Source organism: Phaseolus vulgaris, chromosome 10 (assembly GCF_000499845.2).
Source record: "Phaseolus vulgaris cultivar G19833 chromosome 10, P. vulgaris v2.0, whole genome shotgun sequence".
Taxonomy (NCBI): Eukaryota; Viridiplantae; Streptophyta; class Magnoliopsida; order Fabales; family Fabaceae; genus Phaseolus; species Phaseolus vulgaris.
In genome coordinates, this window is record NC_023750.2 from 7542080 (window position 1) to 7558741 (window position 16662).

The following is a 16662-nucleotide window of genomic DNA, read 5'->3' on the forward strand; positions in this document are numbered from 1 at the left end:
TTAATCAGAATAGCCAGTCAAACTTAATGAAATGTTACCTGGATACCACAAGCCAACTTCTTTAGTTCCTTGCAAATATTTCAGAATCCTTTTGGCAGCATTGAAGTGTGATTCTTTAGGAGCCGATTGGAACTGAGCACACATGCATACTGCAAACATTATGTTAGGTCTGCTGGCAGTCCTATGAGTCCTCTGTACTTAATTTCATAAACAGGAACTCCAGCTTCATCATGATCCAAGTGACAGCTAGTTGAGAAGGGTGTGCTGATTGGTTTGCACTTGTCCATTTCAAATTTTCTCAGCAGATCCTTGCAATACTTGGCTTGATTCAAGAATATACCTTCCTTGAGTTGTTTGACCTGCAAGCCTAGAAAATAATTCAACTCACCCATCATTGACATTTCAAACTCACTTTTCATGATTTCCACAAAAGTTTCACACAATTCTCCATTGTTTGATCCGAATATAATATCATCCACATAGACTTGTACTAGAATTGTGTCATCCCCTTTCTTCTTAATGAACAAGGTCTTATCTGATGTGCCTCTGTCATAGCCTTGTGAGATAAAGAAATCACTTAGCCTTGTGAGAGCTTTCTTGAGTTTGAACACATGTCCTGGATGTTGATGATCTTCAAAACCTGGTGGTTGTGAAACAAATACCTCTTCATTTATATAACAATTCAAGAAGGAACTCTTCACATCCATTTGGAATAGCTTGAATCCTTTGATGCAGGAGAAGGCAAGTAGCAATCTAACAGCTTCTAGCTAAGCCACTGGTGCATATGTTTCATCATAGTCTATTCCCTCTTCTTGATTATACCCTTTAGCCACTAGTCTAGCCTTATTTCTGGTAATCACCCCATGCTCATCCATCTTGTTTCTGAATACCCATTTTGTTCCAATGATATTCATTTCATGTATTCTAGGAACAAGAGTCCATACCTCATTCAGAGCAAATTGATTCAGTTCCTCTTGCATGGCCAGAATCCAGTTACTGTCCTTGAGGGCTTTATTCAGATTTTTGGGCTCCACTTGAGATACAAAGGCCATTGTCTCACAGAAGTTATTCAGAGATTTCCTAGTTGATACTCCTTTCTCAATGTTCCCAATGACATTATCAAGGGTTAGATCTCTCGGGGTTTTCCATTCTTTTGGCAAACCTGCAGAAACAGTAGGTTCTTGAACATCATGTGAGTCAGCAGTATCAATATGAATCAATTCATTTTTATTTAAAACAAATTTAAATTCATCACATTCAAGGTCATCTGCAGCAGTTTTAGATATGCTATGATCAGCATTGATTCTTCTACTATGAGCAATCTTTTATTGAAGACTCTATATGCATGACCATTCAAGGCATAACCAATGTGAATACCTTCATCAGATTTAGCATCAAACTTACCCAGATTCTCTTTGCCATTATTCAATACAAAGCATTTACACCCAAACACTCTAAGGTGACTCACACTAGGTTTCTTGCCCTTATACAATTCATATGGTGTTTTCTTAAGAATGGGTCTAATTAAGGTTCTGTTTAACACATAAGCTGCAGTATAGACTACATCTGCCCAAAAATACTTATGAAGCTTAGATTCATTTAACATAGTTCTAGCTAGTTCCTCTAATGATCTGTTTTTCCTTTCAACTACACCATTTTGTTGGGGAGTCCTAGGGGCTGAAAAGTTATGTGATATCACATGTTTTTCACAAAACTTTTCAAATCTAGCATTTTGAAACTCACCCCCATGATCACTTCGAATGGATTTTATACAGCAACTATTTTCATTTTGTAAAACCTTTGCTAATTTCTTAAAAGCATTATAAGCATAATTTTTATGTACAAGAAAAAGAGTCCATGTAAATCTAGAGTAGTCATCCACAACAACCAAAGCATATAAATTTCCAGCCAAGCTAGCAACTCTAGAGGGTCCAAATAAGTCCATATGCAATACATCCAATGGATTTTTTGTAGAAACAATGTCTTTTGAATTGAAAGAGGATCTGATTTGTTTACCTTTTACACAAGAATCACAGAGCCTGTTATCCTGAAATTTAATGTTAGGTAAACCAGAAACAAGATCTTTAGATTTCAATTTATTTAACTAATTATTGTGTATGTGAGCTAACCTCCTGTGCCACAGCCAAGACTCATCACTTCTAGACAATAAACACTCATTTGAGAAATCAGTTTCCATAATATCCAAGAGATATATGTTATTCACTCTCTTACCAATAAATAACACCTTACTAGAGGGGTCACTTGAAATTATGCAGCCATTTGACTTGAAGTTCACCTTGTATCCTTTGTCACATCGTTGGCTGATACTTAGAAGGCTATGCTTGAGTCCTTCCACATAAAGCACATTCTCAATAGTGGTTGAATTTCCAGTTCCAACAGTGCCTCTGCCCAGAATTCTTCCACGGTTATTATCCCCATAGGTTACATGTCCCTCTGCCTTGAGCTTCAAGTTGGTAAATTTTGTCAGATCACCGGTCATATATTTTGAACATCCACTGTCCAAGTACCATTGATTTCTCTTGTTGCCTTTCTGCAAAACAGAGCAAAAATAATACAAATGGTACCCTTTTCAGTATAGGGTCCAGCACAGATTAAAACCTTTCCTTTGGAAGCCATTTTGCTAAGTTCTTAGGAACAAGATGTTTTCTAGCAATTCATGACCTAAAGTTATGACCAGATTTCATGTAGTAAAAACAGGTAACATGAGATGCCTTTTGGCCACTGTTAAAAGCTGAGAAACCTGATTTTGCTGGAACAAAAAACTTGAAAGCTTTTTGACATTGGTTACATTTCCAGGGTTATAACCAATACCATTCTTGTTGAAAACAACATTTTGTGAACCAAGGAGAGACTCAAGATTCTTTCTTCCCTTAGTGAAATTGGAAAGGGTTTTTAGCAAATACTCCACCTGTTTTTCCAATTTTTTGCAGTTTTCACAGGTTTTAATAGATGCATGCAAGCATGTTAGTTCAAGACTTACCAGATCTGTTTTAGCCTTATGCAGTTCTTCCTTAAGTGTTTTTACTTTAGGTGCAAGCACATTATTTACCTTTTCCAACTTACTGCATATTATAGCTAGTCTATTTGCTTCATCATGTGTTTCTTTGAAAGCAGCAAGCAATTGATCATAGCTATCAGATTCCATAGAGAATTCACTTACTGAATCAAAGATTGATCCTTCATCTTTCATCATGAAGCACAAATTGGTTTCCTCACTCTCGGTTGAAGAGCTACTGGTTGAGGATACTTCATTCTCTTCCCAAGAAATGTAAGTTCTTCTCCCCTTGCTCCTTTCAACTTTCTTGCTGGCAGATTTGTCCTTTGATTGATTGTTTGGACAATCCATTTTGATGTGCCCTGTTTTACCACAGCCAAAGCAAGTGTAATTAGAGGAATTTGATTCATTAAGTTTAGGATACCTTCTTTTCTGTTGGTTCCTATCTCTATTTTTCTTCTTCAGGAATCTGATGAACCTTTTTGTAAGTAAACTGATTGTTTCATCATGTTCAACATCTTCTTTTTCTTCATTGATGTCACTTTGTGCACTTGCTTTCAGTGCAAGTCCCTTAGGTTTCCTTTCCACTGTTTCTTGCTCTTTGAGTCTCTTGAGCTCCAGCTCATGCTCCATTAATTTCCCAAACAGTGCAGCAGTTGACAGCTTTGACAGATCACGACTTTCTGATATGACAGTCACCTTGGGTTGCCAGCTTCTGTCGAGGCACTTCAGCACTTTTATGTTGAGTTCCTCTCTGTCAAATTCCTTTCCCAAACCAGTAAGATGATTCACAATATGAGTGAACCTTTTCTGCACATCAACAATGCACTCCTCGGGTTGCATTCTAAACAATTCATATTCTTGGATGAGAGAATGTTTTCTTGATCTCTTCACATCTTCAGTACCTTCATGAGTAACTTCCAAGACCTCCCACATCTCCTTAGTTGAACTGCATTGGGATATCCTGAAGAACTCATCCATTGTTAATGATGAAGTTATGATGTTCTTGGCTACAAGATCATATTGAGCCTTCTTCTTTTCACTCTCATTCGATTCAGATCTTGGCTTTGCCAGTTCTTCATCCTTGACAACCTGCATTGGAACATAGGGTCCATGGACTACAGCCTCCCAAATAAACGAGTCAATAGATTCCATGAAAATTTTCATTCTAATTTTCCAAAAAGCATAATTCATCCCATTGAACATAGGGGGTCTATTGATAGACGATCCCTCAGCAAAAAACACTTTAAACTCAGACATTTTTGCAAACAAACTTGATTAAAATACAAGTCCAAGCTCTTGATACCAATTGTTGGGTTCAATAGTGTCAAAGTTCAAGAGGGGGGTGAATTGACCTTTTAAAACTTTCGCGCAAATTCAGATTTTATCACAGTACACAGAAAATAAATCGATTTATTTAGCAATGAACAGATTTATTTTTACACTGTTTATGTATTAAAAACGTTTATATCAGCCAAGTAATTCTTGAAGTTATGCATATTAATTTGCAAGCCACACACACTGATTTTAAAGAGAAAACTATGAACAACACAAACAGTGACCTTCAACTTCTAAAGCAAGAGATAAAAGTTCAATTACTAGCTTGACAATTAATTGGGTAACCTTCCACAATCAAACTGTTCCAGTAGTATTCAACAGTTCATATATCTTTTTAACAGAACCAAACAAATTTTCCAGAAAATAAGAACAGAACGAACAAGCCCAGAAAGAACAGATTTATTTGTAATTGAACAGATTCAATTTCTGACAGGTTAACAGATAAAGCAATAGTCGAGTGCAGGGATGAAGAGAAATTGAACACTCAACAATTATACTGGTTCACTCAAATGAGCTACATCCAATCTCACCTAATCCAAGGTGAAATCCACTAAACAAATGTACCAAACACACTTACACAGCCACTGTTCTTGAACCCTACAAGAAACTTGGCACACTTGCTGAAAAACATTATTTCGGCACAACACTCTTCAAGAAACACTATCAAGAAGAGTTTACAACCACACTTTACAAGAAATTGAAATGTGAAACGAATACACCTGATAGAGAATGCATAAATCTGCCTTAGACCAGTAGAACATATTGCTCAAACAGTGACAACACCTCTAACCAAGCTTTAGAACCAACAAAGAACAAGCACACTTTGTGATGTGGAAAATCTTTCAAGAACACATGCTAATTCTCTGAAAATCCTTAGTTCTCTGTTGTAAAACTTGTTTTCTCAATTGTATGATCAACTTTTAAACGCAGGACCAACCTCTCCTTTTATGGAAAAACATCTTATAACAGATTTTCAAAAAACAGTTAAAGTTGTTATAAAAAGAACAGATTGGAAATAAAATGAACAGATTTATTTTCAAAAGCAATTAGAGAATTTGTTATGTGAAGGAGACTTAGTCAAACACTCTGGTGCAAGGATAAAACGAAAAAAAAAAACCTTTTAAGGTAAACATTGCACCAGACTAAAAAGAATCTATTCATTTACAGATGAACAGATTCATTTTCAAAACGATAACAAAAACTTCTTAATAAGAGAAACACAGTCGTTTTGAAGGAATGAGGACTTAGTCAAAACACTTGATGCACAAAACATGATTTTTAAAAACATTTAATCAAGGCATCAATTTAAGAAAAAGAATCTATTCATTTAGAAAAGAACATATTCATTTTTTATGCAATAAGGATATTTTTGCAAAACATGTGAAAAATAGTTTCAGAAAATTTGTGTTTGCTCTTCTCACATGGTCAGGGGTTAAGAGGTGAGTTACCTAGCAAAAAGCCTACTCTAAACAACCTCTAAACTATACCTAATACATTCTTAAAGCAAATGTAAATACAACTGAAAATTACACAAATGGCTTCATAAAACACATGTCTTGAAGGGGCAACAACCATCTTCAACACAAAAAACAATCCTCATACAGCCCCTGCACAACCTCAACCAAACACAGAAAAACGCAAAAATTAAAAATCAAACGCTAAATCAACAATGAACTCGCTGAAACCAAAATCAACTAACTTTTTAAATTAACCTTAGAGGTTAAGTTGCAAAGAATCAAAGCCAATACAAAAATTCAACATCATCCTCCCAAATTTGAAGACTGGAACCAATTACGTAGCCTCACTAGCTCACTCACTACAAAAACAAATAAATCCATGCAACAACAAATGGGGACAGGAAGAAATCGAGGTTTTAACAACTGCTTGATTAGAAAATCGCGATAGGAACAAATGGTTTGGCCAAAAACGCAGAAAAGGTGTAGGGTTTGCTCTTAAGAAAGAAGAGAAAAAGGGAGAAGATTCTAACTCGCGCCAAAAACGAAAAAGAGGAGAAGATTTTAGCTCGCGTAGGAAGACCAAAAATGAAGAAGAGGATCTAGGGTTTGCTCTGAAGAAAGAGTGAAAAAAAGGGAAGTTTAACCTTGCGAGTTTTGTTTGAGAAAAAAAGATGAAAAATGGAGAAGATTGAACTTGCGGGTGCTCTGAAGAAAGAGGTGAAGGATTTATTCTTTCAGAGGAAAAAATGAAAATAACTAATGGTTTCCAAAATAAACTCAAAGCCTAATAATATTATTTAATTAACTGAAATAAATTTTGTAATAATTTATTATTTTTAAAACTGCTAGCGTGGGCTCAAAGTGTTTTTGGACCATTCGAGTTATTGTTGGGTCGTTGTAGTGTGGGTGGTGTTGTCTCTAATAGTATCTGCAATTTGGCCCATACTAATTTTTTGCAACTAGTTCAATGATTTTTTGTAGTGTTATAGTGTCACACAGATAAACTTAGATGAAACTTTTTTTGCACATTTACTCCTATTTATTATAAATTTCCTACAGTTTAAACATTTTTTTATCATCACTTTGATATATATGTCTTGGTATATATTCATTTTATTAAGTTGCACTACAACTAGAGATTTCGTATAGAAACATTCACATGTAATTATATACTAATTTTTTCCATATGTAATTAAATATTTAATTATATAAAAATAAATCCATATGTAATTATTTACAGATTTATTCCGTATGTATTTACATGCGGATTTTTTTTGTATGTAATGTAACAATTACATATGTCAGTTTTACATACAAATTCTTGTCCGTATGTAATCCGTATATAACTATGTTTTACTTACGTGTTATTGTTGTATGTAATACAAAATTTTCTTGTAGTGTGAAAGTATTTTCTTTTCTCTAATAAAACGTATATAAGATCAAGCTAACATCGTCCAACTCGAATATGTGTGTGTGCACGCGTGCATGTGTGTGCAATACATTAGGATAAGCTAATTTAAATAACATTAATCTCAAAGCATCACAATTGTGTGTGCGTGTATGTGTGTGGAATACACTAAGATGTGCTAATTTAAATAACATTAATCTCAAAAAAACAAATCTCATGCTTACATACAAACATCATACACATTTTCACAATAGAAAACAAACACAATAAATCATTATTGAATCACTTATATGCAAGATACATCATCAATTGTATCTTAATTATTCAAAACCACTTTGTCACACTTAATGCCTTCTAGAAGACTTCTATTAAGCATGTCTTATACTAGAGATTAACACTTGAATTATCATAATCGTTGGTAAAAAACTAACCTCAAGATTTTATGTTTGGGTGATTACTTGCATATATCTTTTATAATAAGCATTGAAATAAGAATCTCTTTTCAACATCTGATGTGTTATCTTTGTGATTAAATCATTAGTGATACCAAGATAATGATAAGTGTCATAATTTAGTGACATTTCATCCAAAAATATAGCCATTTATGGATTTTAATTGTTGATAAAGTTATAACTTAACCTTAAATTTTGGAATTTGAATCCTTTTACATATTTTTGGATTATGAGATGAATAAGAACTATTTATTCCCAAGTTTGTGCTAATTTTAGGAATCTAGGGGAAGATGGAGATAAAAGGCTAAAGGAAAGTTAGAGACGAAGAGAAAAGACAAAGTTCGAGCATTCAAAATTCGCCCATAACTCACCCAAGCAAGATCACTCCAAAGGCAAACTTGCTCTCTTGAGCAAACTTGCCCATGCAAGATCACTATAGAGGAAAACTTTCTCTCTTAACCAAACTCGCTCATAATTCGCTAAGCCTCGCCCATTACTCACTCAGATCTCGCCTAAGCTCACTTAAGCGAGTTTGACAACAAAATTGGTTTTTTATTCTCGTGAAACTCGCTTGAGCAAGCAATATCTCGCTTGAGCGATATGTCACTTAACCTATATCAAATTTGGTTAAATAAGGATGTGAGGTAGAGTCGTAGAGAGGAGAGAGGGGATAATCAGAGATAGAAAATCCTAAAGGAGGCAGCCGTCAAGAAGAAACACTTTAGATCTTCTTTTCTTGCTTTCAATGCTTGTAATGGCCAATATGAGTGACTAAGTTTTCCCTTTGGATTAAGATTAATATACTCAAACTCTTATGCATTGAGGTGATATTTATTTATAATATGTTGTTCTTGATTGATATTGGTATTATCATTTTATTCTTAAAGCTTGAATCTTTATTCATAGTTTTGATCCTTAGATTTGACTAGAAAGTACCTCTGAGTATCTGACCTAAATGATAATGTTTAACATATTTGAATGTTAGGAATAAATTTGAAATGTTAATTGCTTTATAATATTTGTTCGTAATGATAAGAATGTTTTTATAAATATGTGAGGAATTAATATTTAGGAAACAATCTTAATAATTTTATATATGAGGAATCGATATAAATTATTTTTATATGTGCATCAATGTCAATCAAGTTAGAATGTTATATGTTTTCTATATAAAAGCTTTCATGTTAGGTATCATTATGCAACTTGACATCTCAATTAGGTTGAGACCTCAAGTAACAACAATCATCTGCCATCACATGAAAAAAGTATTATTATAAAAAGGAAAAAATTAAGAAAATACAAACATATGGGGGGACTAAACCAAAACACATATGTTAACAAAAACGATACATAGGTAGACTATACCTATTCATAAATAATTCTAAAAACATACTAGAATGTTATATGTTTTTATTCATTCAAAATACAGACGAGTGAGAAGAATTAATCTCGATCCCAATTTTCTGAATTGAATTATCTAAATTGTTTACTTTGTTTTCATTTAATTTCTCACATAAATTTATGATACCAATAACTTTTCAATCAAACTCTTACACTTCTTTTGATATTTAGTGAATATACCTTGAGATTTTAAAATAAATGTTCTTTGTGGGTTCAATATTCGTCCTTAGGAATAATTTATTACTTCTTACTCGGTACACTTGCTGAATTAAGTCATGAGATATCTCATTTCTTCAGTGAGTTTTATGTTTAATACTACACAATTATCATCTCAGATATCTTCACCACACACTTATAAAGGGACAACACACTCATAAAGGACCATGATACCTCAATAGGTTTCCACATAGAACATACATTATTATATATACTATACAATCACATGTCATATGCATTCTAATTATACATTTCTCTTTGTACACAAAATTATAATAAAGGTATCTTCATATTCTACTTTCAACCTGAAATACATCATAAAATACATGTCATAATATACTTCATATTTTTTAAACACAAACTCCTCATATATTTACCACATAAAATATATCATAGTTTATCATAAAACAAATTATATCTCACATCATTAATCAAATAGCATCTTCAAATCTTGTCATATATTATATACACATATGCTTAATGTTTATCAACTTAAAAACATGTCAATTTCATCATATAAAAGTTACTTGAGTGACACAATCTTGCTTTAGTGAAATTCAACAACAAAAATAAAATTAGTTCTTTTAGGATTTTTAACTTCAACAAAAGTACATCATAGAAAAGGATTTGTCATCTACCTTTTTTTCACTTATATGAGAATAATCTCACTTAAGCGAAAATTATGGTTCAAGCAAGGAAACTCCAAGAAGAAGGCCTTATGTTTTTGTTGTATTTTTCCTGAGTGAAAATTTCTCTATTGAATGAAAAATAAACCAAAAACAAAAAGTCTTTATTGTAAAAAGAAAGTCTTACAATTTCTAAAATCAATCCAAAATATTTCACAACATTTCCATTAAAAAACAAACACTATTATATACTTGTTTTACAATTCATAGTGTTAATATGGTATAATAATCTCAAAAAATGTTGTATGTAACTCCAAATGTTTGCTCAGTATTCAAGTTCAACATAAAAATAAAATCAACATACTAATTCATTTCAAGCTTTGTAAATTTCCTAATTCAATCAATTTCTACTCCAAACCTCATTAACAAATAAAAAATCAATATCTCATTACTTTAGCTTTAAACTGACTATCTCAATTTCAAAGCAACATAACCACATCACAAACCAAAACCAATTCAGTCAAACATAAATTAATCATCCAACTCTCAATATCTACAAGTCTATAATATTCTTAACTTATAAATCTATTACCCTCCCCTCTTTACCACTTTTCCACAAATAACCTAAGTCAGAGAAATCTTAACTTTCTTTGAAAAAAAGAACAAAACATATCACTGCCAACCTAGACTAGTAAAGATTAATCTAATAGATTCAGATTTTACACAAAGAATGAGAGAACTTTGAAATCTAAGAGAAAAGTAAATATATTCTAAAATAATGAGAAAAAAAGTCAAAATTTCAAAGGACGTATATAAACAATGTGAGAGGAAAAAATTTAAGAAAATGGTGAAATTTATAAAATGAAAATTAAAAGAATTAAAATTCTAATTTATATATTAAACCTAACTTAAAATTTAATCTTTATTCTTTTTGAAATTATTTTTACTAAACATTAAAACTAGAATCTTACATTTAACATAAGAAATTTAATATTTTTTTCTTTTTAAAATCATCTCAATTAAAGATTCCAATTGTGTCTTAAAACAAACTTCTAGTGAAGTATAAGTTATTGAAGTGACCTCCATAATTTTATACTATAACATTCTCTCAAACAATTTCTTTACCATTTAGTGAAATTAAAAAATTTGATAGTCACATTTCTCGTTGACTCTCTTTTGTGATTTAGAGAGATTCGCAAATATGTTATTTTAATAAATTTCATTAAATAATTAGAGGGATGTTAATATTTTATATTCTAATTAGAGAACAAATTCTTCTTTAACACACTCCAATTTTAAAAAACCAGGAAAGAGTGATTGAAGTGTACGTAACTCTATCCAAATTTGTGATTTTTAATAAATCATCTATAAATGAAAAATGTGCTAAAACAATAGTGTTAAGTATGTGTAGTTAAATCAAAATTGACTTAGATTTTGTCCAAAAAAACTTCTCTTATAACCATTGAATCTTAAAATTTCATCTGTGCTAAATAAATTCTAAAGAGTAGATGTGGAAGATTGTGATTCTACAAGGGTTGTTTCTTCCTGCATAGTTTCTTGTGGCATCCCCATATTTTTTTTAAATACTAAAAATATTTTTTTTTCTATTGATATTTTTCATTTTGAATGTATGATTTGAAAATAAAAATTATAAAATCTGAAAGGTATTTTCAATCCAAAATGTGTTTCTTTTAAATGAATACATTCTGGATTATCTGGATTATAAAATCAGAAGATATTTATGGATTATAGAATATGTAAAGTATTTTCAAATTCAGAAACATAAATAATATTTTAAATTATATAATCTCAAAGATATTTTCAGATTTGAAAATGTCTTCCAAAGTGTAAATAGAAAAAAATACATTTAAGATTATAAAATTCAGAATTCATTTTTAAGCACAAAATGATCTTTTGGCTAATCTATGGAGGTGCCAAGCAGAAAAAAACAACATTTTATAAGTTCAACATTAAACGGGCTTTAAATTGTGATAGCCCAAAAGCCCACATCGGAGGAATTGTACCCTTTTCTCTTTCCTCGTTGGCCACATAACATAAAGTAACCTCAATAATTGAAATTTCAAGCATGTAATTAATCATAGAGTATAACACTCTCAAACCATAATCACACTTAAATATTCGAGATAATTTAGATAACTTAATATATATATATATAAAAAAACCTTTTATATAAATTAAGATTAATTTTACACTTATCCTTTGCAAAAGTTCATCTATTATCTTATTTATAACCTAACCATTCATAAATACTTATAGAAAAAAAATAAAACTTTTGCTGACATGTAAATTAAAAATGAATTCAGATTGTGAGTCTTAGGGTTAGGTTAATTAAGTACAATTTGTTGGTAAATTCTTCTACCAATTTCTTTGTATGTACCCATAAACTTTAGTACTTTTGTCCAAGTGTTGACATTAAAACTCCATAATTGAAAAACTTACATGTAAATTAAAATTTAATTCATAATGTGACACCTAGAGTTAGGTTAATTAAGTTATGGATGTGGAGGAGTTGTACTTCTCATTATATAAACTATAGGAAGTGGTAAAAAGTGGTAGATTATGTGGAGGACCACATTGACTTTGTGAAATCCATTTTGTGAGTTTGAAACTTGTTATCCACACTTTGCTCACACCCTAACCACTCCATCTAGTTGTCTTAAGCCATTTTAAATTTAAAAATTGTGTCTTTATATACACATGACCCCAAGAATAAAGGCACCAACAATATTTAATTTGCACCATTACTCATCCCCAATAATACATTATTCTCTTGGAGTTTGTTTTATATGGTATGTGACACATTTCATAAAATTATTTATTATATAAGTTTTTAAGATAAAACTTTATTTAATTAAAAAACGATATCACTAAGTAAAGTAGGTTTCTTTAAAAGGGTTGGAGTAACTTTTTTTTATCGGTAATAAGTAATTAAATTAAATTGATCCATTTAAGGAGTGTTTCAACCCTCGTACAAAAATAAAAGATAAAATTTTCTTTCTACCTTTGTATCTAAAACTCACTAATAAAAGTGTTGGAGTAACTTAATATTCTTATTTAATTAATTTTTTTTAACTATAAAAGAAACTATATCTATAAGACCTTCCATATATTTTAAAATTTTATTCGCGAAAATTTTCAAGTCTACCAACTTTATGCACTACAAGAAAATTATGAAATAGAAACTAATTTTAGAAATAAAAAATAATTAGTTGATATAGTGACTAGATTAGAGACCATTTTAGAAACTAAAAAAACTTTTGGTTTTTAAATTAGTTTCTATTATTGTTAAATGATTTCTAAATTGGTATCTAATTAGCTACCAGTTTTTGCTACTAAATTTAGAATCTAAATAATTGACATTTAAAACCTCGGTAGCTAATTAGTTACTAATTTAAAAACTATTTAACAATAATATAACTAATTTAGAAACCAAAATATTTTTAAGTCTATAGAATAGTCTATAATTTAGTCACTATAACAACTAATTATTCTTGGTATCTAAAATTGATTTCTATTTCATGATTTTCTTGTTTTGATGGTTTTGGTATCTAAAATTGATTTTTATTTCATGATTTTCTTGTAGTAATGGTTGTCAACCTAATATAATATTATATATATATTATTTGCACTAAGATTTTGGAAAATAAATAAATCTTGTCAAAGAATTTTATTTATTTTTTATGAGCAATCTTGTCAAAGAATAATTATCAACAAATAAAAGTTCAACACGAAGGGCAATTCAAAGTGATAAGCATGTGGTGGTAGTGGTTGGTTCAATCTATAAGTAGTAATTAAAAATAATTGTTAATGATTTGGTGCCAGTTGTATTCATAAGAAGCCAATAACATGATGCATTAGTTTATCAGTAAAATATTTAATTGATGTAGTTGATTATTTGCCCACATGGTTGAAATATTTTAAATTTCAATGACAAAATTAAAATAAGAAAAAAAAAAGGAACAAAAGTATATCTCAGTGAAAATAATTAAATTTTAGATTGAATAGAAAAAAAAAATTCAAAAGTTCATCTTTCTTCATACTTTCTTATATATTCTTTCTTCCCTGTGAAAAAGACCACCACTTACTTAAAGTGGAGTGTACAATATTGTTTCTTGGTCAATAATTGTTAATGGGAAGATAACAAAATAAAGAAAATGACACCATCATAGAAGCTATAATAAGAAAGTGAAAAGAAAAAGTTTTTCATCTTATCATGACATTGTAATTATTACTAATTTAAAAGATTAAGATGAAATACGATTTTTTCTCACTATATAAATTATTCAAACAATACGCAAATTTCAAATATATATTATATCAACCCATTTCATATGTTAAAGAAAATACTAACAAATCTTCTCTTTAAGTAAAAAAAATATTTTATTAATTAATCTGAATTATTGTAGATATACTTTTATAAATAATTGCTATAAAAAATTATCATGCATAATTATTTATAATTGGATGGCAGAATAAAATTATTTTATTATAAGATTACATTGCCTTGTAATAAATGAAAATGTTAAACAAAATGTTGAAGAAAATGTGTCATTTTCAAAGATCAAAGGGTGATAGACATGAAGATGAAGTAAACATGTGTGAATCAAAAGAAGCTCACAGGAACTCAAAGAAAAGAAGAACATGTTGATGAATAAAGGTGAAAGCAGCACTGTCTCTTCCCTAGCCCATGAAACCAAGAACAACTGCTGAAGCAGCCACCAGAAGGGAAATGCCACTGGAAACTCCAACTGCTCCACTGGGCTTTGCTGATGGTGAGGTGGTGTTGGTGGAAGGGGTGGAAGGGGTGGAAGGGGTGGTGGAAGGGGTGGTGGAAGGGGTGGTTGGGGTGGTGGAGCTGGCAGCCTCCACATTGATCTGCAGCTTCATGCCTCCAGCACAGTGCCCTGGCCTGGGGCACAGGAAGTACCTTTTCCCTGTTGTAGACAATGCAATTTTGCTGTTTCCATCTTTGTAGTTCTTGATGGTGTTGCTTGAGCTGCAACTGGAGTAGCCACTCTCATCAATCTCATCAACTTCATGGCTGGAATCATAGTTGAACACTTTTTTTTTTCAACATAAGACATGACAAATTGGTTAGCTTTAGAACAGAACATCATTGAAAAACAATAAGATCAATCATTTCTGTATGTGACAAGTACAAAAATATATACAGTTAAAAAATTTACCTGTGATATTGAGAGAATGTGACTATAGTGTACAATTTTGGAGAGATAAAGCAAGTGGTAAAAGAAGAATCAACTAAATCCAATTATTTTCTTCTCATCATAAAACATGGACTAAAAGTATGAAGTCAAGTGAAACTTGATGAGAGAACATGATATACATATAAACATTGCTTCTTAAGTTCTTGTGCTAATTTTGTTCCTTTTCAAAGAATTTTAGCAGCTCTAGAGATCAAGAACTTGAAGAGACTTACCCAAATTGTCACCAACTTTGAAAGTTTTACCAGAGGCCCAGGTGCTGTAATCAACCCCTGAGCTCCATCCGCTGCTGTCACCAACAGTATAGTCAACACCAAATACAGTGGGAAGAGCCAGCATCAGAACCAAGAAAGAAGCTGCAATTGCTTTAGCCATTCTTCCTATAATTTCCACAGAAAAATGTATAGCAGAAAGGTTTAAGATTTGTGATTAGAGGAACCTGTGGCAGTGACAATATATATAATACCAACTCCATTTACTGTGTCACCAACTTCTATAACCATATGTAGATAAAATAGTGAGTGGTTATTGACTCTGTCACCCTCATCTTTCTACCTAATGCATTCAGATTCTTTTTCCATATGCTACTTGGAAAGTGGTGGTCAATGAAGAAAGCTGGTGAATATTAAGAATCATGTGACACATAAGAACCGTATAATATATTAATTTAATATAAGAATATTTTGTAATATAACTATTTTATATATGGTATCAGAGTTATTTAGAGATTATTCAAAAAAAAATTGTTAAGTTGATAGTCGTTATCTAGCCACCTATTATATAGTGTTTCACGTATATTGAGTTAGATTTACAGTTCAGTTAAGATATAAATATAAATGTACCTGTATAGGTAAAATAGGGCCTAAATAGTACCTGAGACTAGTTGTACAATTGTTGGTGTGTTCACTTCAAGTCTCCTCCTTTAATTGCACGAGTTAAGTCGGAGATGACCTGGAAATGGTACTCTGACAGTACTCTGTGTAGTGTATAGTGAAAATTGATTCAAGCGTACCTTACACACCTCTGTAAATGATTTATTTATAGTATTTAGTCATGACCTTTGTTGTGATAGATCGATTCTATCAAATATCAGTGTTAATTGATTTGCAATATGATCCCTGATTTATAGGGAGATATATTGGTATATTGATATATTTGGATTATATCTTTTACTAAATCAATATTAACTTATTTTTCGAGAATGTCACCCAGATTCAATGAGACATGATCATTATTTGTACAGAATTTTTATAATAATTGTTGCTCAATTATTGAATGCCTTTATTGAATACTAGGATCATCAATCAACCATCGACTAATTCATCCGGTATCGACCGTTATAATAAATTTCATTAAATTAGTTAAAATAATAATAGAATGTTTTGAAAAACATCATTAAGATATTATAATTAACTTACTGTTATATGTTCAAAATCAAAGAAGTGATATTGCAAAAACCAATGTCTGCATCTGCTGGAAATGTTGTGATGGTTGAATATTCAAAT

At 31.1% G+C, this 16662-nt stretch overlaps 2 protein-coding genes across 2 annotated transcripts; both read right to left on the reverse strand.

Moving 5' to 3' along the window:
* Positions 1–4276, reverse strand: LOC137813588 (uncharacterized). Its single transcript, XM_068615931.1, has 6 exons — positions 3002–4276; positions 2762–2929; positions 2130–2551; positions 1744–2039; positions 945–1162; positions 1–192 (listed from the first exon to the last, which is right to left on the reverse strand). The coding sequence occupies exons 1-6, from the start codon at positions 4274–4276 to the stop codon at positions 1–3; spliced, it is 2571 nt and encodes an 856-aa protein (XP_068472032.1).
* Positions 4277–14469: 10193 nt separating this feature from the next.
* Positions 14470–15754, reverse strand: LOC137818824 (uclacyanin-3-like). Its single transcript, XM_068622440.1, has 2 exons — positions 15373–15754; positions 14470–14995 (listed from the first exon to the last, which is right to left on the reverse strand). The coding sequence occupies exons 1-2, from the start codon at positions 15530–15532 to the stop codon at positions 14616–14618; spliced, it is 540 nt and encodes a 179-aa protein (XP_068478541.1). The 5' UTR covers positions 15533–15754; the 3' UTR covers positions 14470–14615.
* Positions 15755–16662: the final 908 nt, after the last annotated feature.